Source organism: Pollicipes pollicipes, unplaced genomic scaffold (assembly GCF_011947565.3).
Source record: "Pollicipes pollicipes isolate AB1234 unplaced genomic scaffold, Ppol_2.1 Scaffold_4740;HRSCAF=5597_pilon_pilon_pilon, whole genome shotgun sequence".
NCBI lineage: Eukaryota > Metazoa > Arthropoda > Thecostraca > Pollicipedomorpha > Pollicipedidae > Pollicipes > Pollicipes pollicipes.
Window position 1 is genome coordinate 14,262,232 of NW_023596545.1, and position 10,000 is coordinate 14,272,231.

At 52.8% G+C, this 10,000-nt stretch overlaps 1 protein-coding gene across 1 annotated transcript in view; it reads left to right on the forward strand.

The window, feature by feature from the left end:
* Nucleotides 1-3,432: 3,432 nt before the first annotated feature.
* LOC119097961 (b(0,+)-type amino acid transporter 1-like) overlaps nt 3,433-10,000 on the forward strand; it is a 6,663-nt gene continuing 95 nt past the window's right edge. The window contains exons 1-3 of the mRNA XM_037220899.1: nt 3,433-3,460; nt 5,786-7,264; nt 9,875-10,000. The exon at nt 9,875-10,000 is cut by the window's right edge and continues 95 nt beyond it. Coding sequence (XP_037076794.1) covers nt 3,433-3,460; nt 5,786-7,264; nt 9,875-10,000 — 1,633 coding nt within the window. The remainder of the gene's footprint in view (nt 3,461-5,785; nt 7,265-9,874) is intronic.

The following is a 10,000-nucleotide window of genomic DNA, read 5'->3' on the forward strand; positions in this document are numbered from 1 at the left end:
CCCAGGTCCGACATGCTAATTTATCTTTGGATTTCGGCCAGCTTGATTTGCGTTGCGCCCCAATGTTAAAAATAATTGAAAAAATCGGAATAAGAATTATTTCGATAGTGAGATTGTCACTTCATTTGATCCGATGTGACAGTGATATCACATATGACAGGGACGGATCCAGACACGGGCATTGGGGTCACACGCTCCCCCCCCCCCCCCCCCCCGATCGAAAAGTAACGGTGCCCCTCCAGTGGCCGCTCTAGAGTGCCGAAGGCGCCTTTCTATCGTGACGCTCCTAAAGGGGCACAGGCGCTACCCGGAATGGTGCAAGGGTGCCCTTGTGTTCGGAAAATGTGTCCCTGAGTCTAGAAAGGTCTCTTGAAGAAAAAAGGGCATCGAACGTTCAGTACTGGAAGGGTGCCCTCTGAAAACATATCCGGGCTCCTCCGTAGCCTATGTCCGGAGGGCAAGAAGAAGACCTCGAGAATAAAATGGTGCCCCAAGCACTGGGGAACCTTCCTCGATGGCTCAAAGGCCGTCTTTGAAGTGAAGAAGATGCGTCTCCAGAGAGAGAAGAACACCCTTGAGAACAACAAGGCGCCTCAAATCCTGGAGAGGCGCCTTGAGGGCTCGAAGGGCGCCGCTAACGTTCGAGATATGTCTCAAGAACAGGTTTAAGTCATTCTAAAACCGCAAAATAGCGTGTCATACCCTTATGGTTCCCAGAGGCCTGAAAGGGCGGTCCTGGTGATTTAAAATTATGTCCCAAAGTCTTGAAGATGCCTTTTTATTTATTCTTTAAAAAGGGCATCTCCGAGGATCCAAAAGACGTCCTTGCGGTTTAGAAAATGTATCGAGGTTTAAAAGAATGCGTTAAAGAGTCTGAGTGCCCCACAACCTGGAGAGGCGCCTTATATGACCAATAGGGCGCCCCGGACATCTGAAAACATGCCTCGAGGGTGAAGTAACATATTTAAAAACACAAGGGCGTCCAGATCTCAGGAGGGTTACCCTTAAGACTTCAACAGCTTCCCTGATGTTTGAAAACATATCCTGACGGTCCAAAGAACAGCCGGACGTCCAAACAGAATGACAAAAGTAGTTTGGGGCAGTCCCGAGGGCTGAAAAGATGCTTCTGCGGTCAAAAGATATTCCCAAGTCTGAAACAGATGCGCAAAATCCGGATGAGTCACCCTCATGTCTGAAAATGGTCCATTGGACTAGAACGCTCTAAAAATAAACTGGTGCTCTCAATTCTGCAGCGGTTCCCCGGGGCGCTGAAAGGACGCTCCTAAGGCCTGCATAACTCACTAGGGCGATAAAGAGGTTATTTTGAATCGACGCCCATGGTGTTTAAAGCATACACACGCATCACCTTCAGGACATTCAAGTCTCACGACATGCAAGACACAAGACACACAAGCATCAATACAAGACATTGCCATTTCATAGGCGCCCACGCGGTATAAGGGAACCTGTAGCGCCTAGTGCGGCAAAGGAGATGAAATACGTGGGGGGGGGGGGGGGTATTCCCGTCTGTGTGCTACCTGCACTTAAGCACCGTCGCAAGCCACGCTCATAACAACAATTCGCTCACGCATGTCACAACCCAGTCTCGCATTCCGGTAGTCCAGTGTGTGAGATTCCGCCCCGAAACGGTAGTATCAGGTGCCCTGGGGCTAAAATGGCATCTCAGGGACAGCGCAATGATAGAAAGTAACAGGCTACTTGCCAGCCCGGGTCAAGCGGGGCCATCTTTCCGTGCAATCGTTGCACCTTAGAATGCGAAAAGAGAAACAAATAAATTATAGCAATTTTTAGAGCTTCACTAGTCACTTCTACCATGTGTAGATATTGGCACCCCAGGAGCTGGCGGTGCATCCTGTAGAATGATAGGATACCCGCTCCACGCGAAGGCATTACACATTAATGAATGATGAATTGACACCATGCAACTGAACTGAAGTGCCACAGTACCACTCCGTCTCAAAGCCCTCTCATGAAAAGCGATCGTGGGAGGGGGGGGAGGGGGGAAGGCAAGGTCGCCCGCGTGGCAACACAAGGCGAGTGGGCCCGATGGCTGCGTCAGCCGTGTTAAGCTGACGAACAAGAGCGCCTCAGGTGGCTCCCGCGCGCCCGAGCTCGTCGTGAAGCGACAGTCGCCGGAGGTGGCGGTACACGACACCGCGAAGAGGCCCCAGACAACGCTAGATCACCGCGTCACAAACAGGGCCCAAATCACGGTGGGTAATGCGATTTTAAGTCCATATTCTTTTGAACAGGCTCTGATCGAACATGCTTACATACCACAGGTACCCATATTAAGTTGCCTACGCTGTCTGTTCGACGCGTGTAATAGCTCGTAAAAAATCCAACTGCGAATGTCATGATTATTTGTATTACACTGCTGACACCGTCCGGTGCTGGCGAACAAATTCCTAGCACTCGCTTACTGCTCAAAGCGAGCTGCTTGACCGCACTGACTCTTGAATCACAAAATACATCAGACGAGCGGGGGGGGGGGGGGGGGGTAGCCTCTTCAGCGCACTGGTGGATGAAACAACTGACCGAGCAGACGCGAACAGATGGCAGTTGTCCTTTGGTGCGCATCCCAGCAGGATTAGGTGTGAGGTGTTCACAGAGATTCTGTTCGCATCGTGTATCTGCTCGAGCAGAGATGGAGGCTGGGTGCTCCAAACACAACGGCACCGACGACGAGGGGGGGGGGGGGGGAGTAATGAGGAGAAAAGGACGACGATGTGTAGGAGACAAAGATGAGTGGAGTAAACATCGGCAGTCATCCTGAAAAAGTTGCAGACCTCGCTCATTTGACGGTATAGGGATGACGGGCTGCTGGTTCGACGTAGCTCCAGCAGCGGCTAGTGAGAATATGGGAGCAGCAGCTGTGCTCAAAAGCGGCAACAACCGCAGGGCGTTTTTTTTTTTTGCTGTTCGATGTGCACACATAATTTGTACGTCAACGGCCCCTGCAAGTAGCGAGACGTTCGAGAATGTCTTGATACCGTAAGAGATATAACCACTTTTGCATTCACAGAAAGCGCGCCAGAGCCGTGAAGAAGGCCATCAAGAAGATGGTACCCAAAGAAAGCCGAAAGAGGCTTATCACGCTCTGCACTACGCGCTGTCTGGAGCGTCTCGAGGCAGTGACGTGCATCTGCCAGCTGGTGCCAGCAGTGGCCCACTGTCTGACGAAAATGAGCGTGCGTTTTTTTCAGAATCGTGGAAGAACGCCAAGAGTCTGATGCGCACAATCGCCTCTTCAGAGCTTCTGGTGACACTGCATGCGCTTGAAGCCGTGGCCTCTGTGGTGCAGCCAGTCGCCCGTGCACTCCAGGCGAAGGGCTTGCACGTTTTAGTGCTGCAAAACACATCAATGTTTGCAACAAGCTGCTGCAGGGATGGAGAGAGAAGCCAGAGGAGATGCTTGAGTTCGTGATGGACAAGGCAGGTGAGGCAGCTCGAGTCCTTGAGATCGATATCGATCCTCCCCAGCCGTGCGCCAAGACCGGTGCACCGGTCCAACGCGAGTGACTGCCGGACCGCCGTAGACTACTTCAGGGTGAGCTGCTTCATTCCTCTGCTGGTTGGCGTCCTCATCCAGCTCCACGCCCGCTTCGGGCAGCCGCAGCAGCAGTCACTCAAACTCTGTGGCTTGCTTCCGGCAAGTATGAAGCCATGAAGCCGACCGTGACGCGGTATGCACGGTTCCTGGCCCCGTTCCAGTCGTTGAGGCTGAGCGCAACACCTGGCTGGAAGTGTGGAAAGGAAAGAAGGAGTTGGCAATATATGTGACACAAGATAAACTAGATAAAGATAGATAAACACGATAAACTACTAGACACTAGATAAATGTCCGGACATCCTGCTTCCGAACATTTGCAGGCTCACTCGGGTGCTACCGCACTGCCAATGTCAACGGCCAGGCCCGAGCGGCTGTTCAGCCACGTCAACCTCGTGGTGACGTCGATCAGGTTGACGATGACCTCAGAGCGTCTGAAGGTCTTCTGCTTTTTGCAAGCCCACCGGCAGTCGCTCGGTAACGTGAACGCCGTTCTCCAGGAGTTTTCTCCCAGTCTCGAAAACGAGATATTGGTCTTTAACAAAAACACCGCAAAACATTTTTTCCTGATGACTGTATTGTGCGTAATACCCCTTTGTCTATCCAAAACACAAAAGAAAATCAAATCACCACATTAGCTATAGCAAAGAGATGTTCGTCTTTCAAGGTCAGATGTAGCCCAACACTGCTGGGGGATTGGTCTGAAAGCGGTTTAAGTTACAGGAAGCATTTGCACGAGTTAGTTATCCAAGCGTCCATTTCTTGAAGTTAGCGCTCATGACCAAATGAAAGAAATAAAAAAAAACTAGCGGTATTTTTAGCCCAGGGATCTTTCATGAGAGCTTGAATTATATAAAACATAAATTACTGTTTTTTATACTGTACATGTGATCAGTCGATCTAATGAACTAAAGTAAAACCAATTAGAATGCTGGGTGTTACAATTTCATGACACTCTTACAGGACCGGCCATTTTTGTCGCTCCTTGACTAGCCTATGCCATAATTTTCTATGATGCTGTTTACGACGCAGATCTGAAAGATGGAGTACAGCAGATCCATGGCCACACATCTGTGTTTAAGTGTCCCTTTTTTCCTCGACTGTTTCCCTGGATAGTTTATCTTTTTGCGAGCTGCCTTCCTTAGTAACTTTCCTCTCTATGCATTCAATATTTCGATATGCATGTGTTTATTGGTCAGGAGGCACTATTGTGTTTAGGTGCTGGGCTACTAGGATAAGCGCATAAGTCGATATTTACCGTAGCGTGGGCAGCAGAGACCGTGTAGCGTCAAGTTGGCAGCTGTGTTACCCAGTGCAGTACATTTGTTATGCGTTTGAAGACAGAGGTACCACATTAACCTTCCGGTTGCAAGTATGTTTCTACATTATCAGCGCATAGTACCGTATTGCGAGCACAGGTATGAGGCTATGTTCCTGTGATCCCTTCCCGAAATCTTACCACGATTTGCTCACCTTATTTCTCAACTGTTCGTGTCAAAATTCTTTGAAGAGCAAACCTGTCCATCGATATACCTAAAGTTCCCCTCATACATACATTGGCGACTTCTAATGGGAAGCTCGCAGCCCTCGGACCCTGTAAGCGCCTTCCTTTGATATGCTAATTGTGCTATAATGCAATGGCCACACTCACGTTACGACTGCCTTGTTCACTAGAGATATCATCAACTTTTGTAAATGGAAAACAGTGCATACAATTCCGGAAAAATCGACAGCCTCGCATAATGGTCAAATTTTACTGGAGTTCCGTCCAAATATCGGGTCCTGGAGCCGCCCCGGCACATCGCAAGTACCCGAAAGCTTAATGTCGTACGTAGAAATGACATTCAGAATAAGTAAACAAAAAGAAGTACAAAAGGAAGCGAGCAGTTTCAGAGAAACCAGCGAAAAACCTGAGGGGATCCATCTCCTCTACCTGGAATAACGTTAAGTGATGCCAACGGCAAATGCAAATTTCAAGTGCATAATCAAGATGTTGCGATACATTGAAACAGCGGGAAAATTACCATAGCCCTGTTGAACTTATCATCATTCGCCTGCTTAGTCAGCCTTATGACCGGCTGATGCGATGCGCGGTGCCCTGCGCAGTTGACTCACCAGCCGTGACAAAACGCCTGCAGCGGTGCCCGCCGTGTTGAGCGCGGCCTATCGACGGCCACTCCTCAGGCTGACCGCAGTCGGAGCGGTCACCGGCAGCCGCTACTCACATGTTCGATCGCGTGCAGCACCCGGCGTTCCAGCGCGTGCAGCATCCGGCCACCGACGCCGACGCCGCCGTGCCGCCCCGCTCATCGCGTTCACAGGACAGCATGGCCAGCCGGGCGCTCATAGCCAGCGAGAGCGGAGTGACGTTCGGGGGCAGTGACGGCGCCCGGGCGGCTGTGCGCATGCCGCGCACGGTCGGCGCCGCCTCCGGCACGGCCATCATCGTCGGCACCATGATCGGCTCCGGCATCTTCGTGTCGCCGCAGGGAGTGCTGGAGCGGACCGGCTCGGTGGCGCTCTCGCTGCTGGTGTGGATGTCCTGCGGCGTACTCTCCGCGCTCGGCGCGCTCTGCTACATCGAGCTGGGCCTGCTGATCCCGGAGTCGGGCGGCGAGTTCGCCTACCTGTTCCACGGGCTCGGCCCACTGCACCGCTTTTTCGGCCCGCTCCCCGCCTTCTTACAGACGTGGACGACCAACTTCATCACTATGCCGGCGTCCACGGCCGTTCTCAGCCTGGCGTTCGCAGAGTACTGCGTCCAGCCGTTCTACGCCAGACCGTGCGCGCCGCCGCCGATGGCGGTCCCGCTGCTGGCCGTGATCACATGCTGCCTGTTGACGTTCATCAACTGCTACAGCGTCACTTGGGCCACACGGGCGCAGAAAATTTTTACAGTGTCGAAGCTCGCTACCATCGGTCTCATTGTGGCAGCCGGCACGTATTCTCTGGTTCAAGGCAACAGCCAGTATCTGGCCACCGGCTTCCAGGGCAGCACATCTTCTGTGGGCGACGTCGCCACGGCGTTCTACAGTGGGCTTTTTGCGTATGACGGCTGGAATAATCTCAACTGCCTCACCGAGGAGATCGTGAAGCCGGCTCGAAACCTGCCGCTGGCCATCCTCATCGCAGTGCCGCTCGTCACCGTCTGCTACATCCTGACGAACGTGGCCTACCTGACAGTGCTGTCGCCGCAGCAGTTGCTGGACTCGTCGGCCGTGGCTGTCTCCTTCGCCGAGCGTGTGCTGGGTCCAGCCGCCTTCCTGATTCCAGTGGGCGTGGCGCTGTCTGTGTGCGGCGCCCTCAATGGCACCATCCTCAGCACGGCCCGCCGCTGCTTCGCCTCCGCTCGCCAGGGCCACTTGGTCGATGTGTTGAGCTTCATCCACGTGCGTCGGCTGACACCGACCCCGGCGGCCATGTTCAACTGTGGCATCGCCGTCATTATGATCACCGTCGGCAACATCGGTAGTCTCATCGACCTCTTCAGCTTCTGCGCCTGGATCTTCTACGGTCTGGTGGTGCTGACGCTGATCATCCTGAGAAAGACCCGTCCGGCCGCAGAGCGGGCGTTCCGCGTGCCCATCTGGATCCCATGGCTGGTGCTGCTCATGTCCTGCTACCTGGTGGTGGGACCGATGGTGGACAAGCCGCAGTTCGGGTACTTCTACGTCATAGTCTTCCTGCTTTTCGGTGTGCTCGTATACATTCCATGTGTGTACTACAAGTGGACGCCTAATGGCATGAGGAGCGTGACTGCCTGCCTTCAGAAGACTTTGGAGTTGGTGCCTGCCTCATAGCAGGGATCCGGCGTGTGTCATATGGTCGGTGCCAGAGCAGTTCGGCATGCTTTCCGCGGTATGTATTACCGATTACAAAAAGATCCAAGGAGGGAAAGGCTCGCTCCTCTGGAAGGAAATATCGACAGGAGCGTTACATCTGAGCCCCCCTTCCCTCTTCGTTTGATGATATTCTCCACAGAAAAGCAGCGATGTTCCACACGTCAAAATGTATTTGGGCATGTAGCTGTCTCTTTGAAATGGGAAAAGTCAGGTTTTGGCGATGGTTATAACGCAAGATTTTACTGTGACATGCTTTGTACATGACATCATAAAGCTACTTATACATCGGACGAACGTCATGCCCGGTGCCGGAAATAAATGTGTGTTTCCTGAGGCATGCTTGCGGACTGTAGGTAGAACCAAGAAGGGTCCGGAGGACGTGCGTTTGACCATTCGGAGGGAATATCGACAGACAAGCTTAGGTTCGCTCCCTGTCCTCCCAGTGTCCATAGAACAGCAAGAGTATCCTATGTGTCAGCATGGTGTTCACCCATGGCAGCTGTCATTTGTAATTAGAGACGTTCCTTTTTACGACAGTCATGTAACAGCATTATATTGTGAACTCATTAAACTGCAGCATACAGTCACGACTTCTTACTCTAAGCGTTGGGTTGACAATAGCCCTTAAAGGAAGTTTTCTTGTCACCACAGTCATTCTGAAAGTCATTCGGTGCAGGACACGGCCCTGCCCTTCTTAAGATATAGACCTCTCTAGTTTCTGGGCTACACGCCCGCGAAGATGTGCAGACTATTTCGGGGAGACTACTTCAAGGTCACCCAGGCGTACGTGACGGGATAATAACGTCATTCAAATCTTGGCATTGCATTGACCATGCGGCGATCAAAACCAAGGAAAATATCATTATCTAGTCATTTATATCTGGCGTTGGTGAGCACGATTTCCAGACATATCGACCATGACCCGGTTTGCAATCGACCCCACTGACAGCCGGTCCGGCTGACCTTCTTGCCCCGACAACCTGCAGTCACAGCCGGGCTGGGGAACTTACCTCAGGCTGAAGGTCAGTGAAAGAGCTACGTCAAGTCGGCTTATGCCATCTGGCGCAGAGTGAGCGAAAGGAGAAGCTACGTTGCGTTGAACGGCTAATTTTGTCCGTAGGCAAGGGCAAGTCAATAGAAACACAGCGAGTTCACATGCCCGTGCATTCAGCACAAACAGGGACATGCATACAGGATACGCAATACAGCACAGTACAGTGCGGAAGCCAGGACCACTTCATTGCCACAACCGGTTCTCCCTTGGCTGAGCCAGTGGATCAAGGCGACATTACTGCCGTAAAAGGGAGTCTCCTGGCTCTGTGGCCCTGGTTGCGACCAAGGAGCCAGCTCAGCGGCCCGACGTGACCTTGTCCTGTGATGGGTTATGATAGTCCGGGGCAGTCCTAACTAAAAAAAAAAACTAACTCCTATGCCAACCGGGAAAACGCCACGTTTTGGCAGGATAGTGCGTGGAGAACCCTCGTCGAGGAGGAAAACCTGAACGTTTGCAATTGTACAGGGAAAACCTCGCAGCATTGAGATATAATTATCGTGGTTTGTGTTGCGTAGAAGTTCAAAGGGGGGGGGGAGGGTCGAAACTATCCAGATATGAGTTGCCTAGGATGATCTTGAGTGTGAGTGGGAGCTTATGTGTATTTGTGTAGTGTACGAGTTGTTGTGCGCGTCGGTGTGTGGGATGTGCAGGTAGAAATGTTCGATGTACAAGGAGTGTGGTAGGAGTGACATGGAGGAGGAGGCGACGTCCCTTTGAACATACATGCGTGTTGTTGTAGTCTATCCGGAGCCTTGTGAGTAGAGCCTACCTTCAGGCTGTGTTTTGTTGCGTGCTGCTCCAATGTTACACCCGTGGTTTGATGTGATACATGCGTGGTGCGCGTTGGTGGCGTGGAGAGAGACAGGGCGGTGGCTCGAAGGGTCAGATACAGGCCTCCTAGGTTTTAGTATTGGGATCTAGCTCCGACTCGGTAAGATTTTGGAAAAAGGGGTAGGTGGTCGAGGAGGACCGAGGTGTTTCCACTCATGCTGAGAGCCAGCCTCAGTTCATATGGAGGCGTGTTATAAGGTTTCAGTGTTGTTTGATGTGAAGTCGAGTGCGTGGAGGGTGGCATTGAGTGCGTTAGTGAGCTGTTGTGAGCATTGATCTGCGGATGACACGCGTGCGCAGTGTGCGCAATTTGCGCGGCGGCCTCAAAAGATACCTCATAGTGCTGGTTGTGGACTATGACGTGTGGGATTTTGACCTTTAATGCCTGTTCGCGGCCGGAATTCTCTAGCGTCGCCTCTGCACATGGGTGGCAGCCAGCGGCCGGGGCCGCCTTCGGCCGGGCGCCGGACAGCCGCGTCCAAAACCATCCGCAGCATGGTCGCCTTCGGCCGGGAGCCGGGCAACCGCGCCCGAGACCATCCGCAGCATGGCCGCCTTCGGCCGGGTGCCGGACAGCCGCGCCCGAGACCATCCGCAGCATGGCCGGCTTCTGCTGGGAGCCGGACAGCCGCGCCCGAGACCATCTGCAGCATGGCCGGCTTCTGCTGGGAGCCGGACAGCCGCGCCCGAGACCATCCGCAG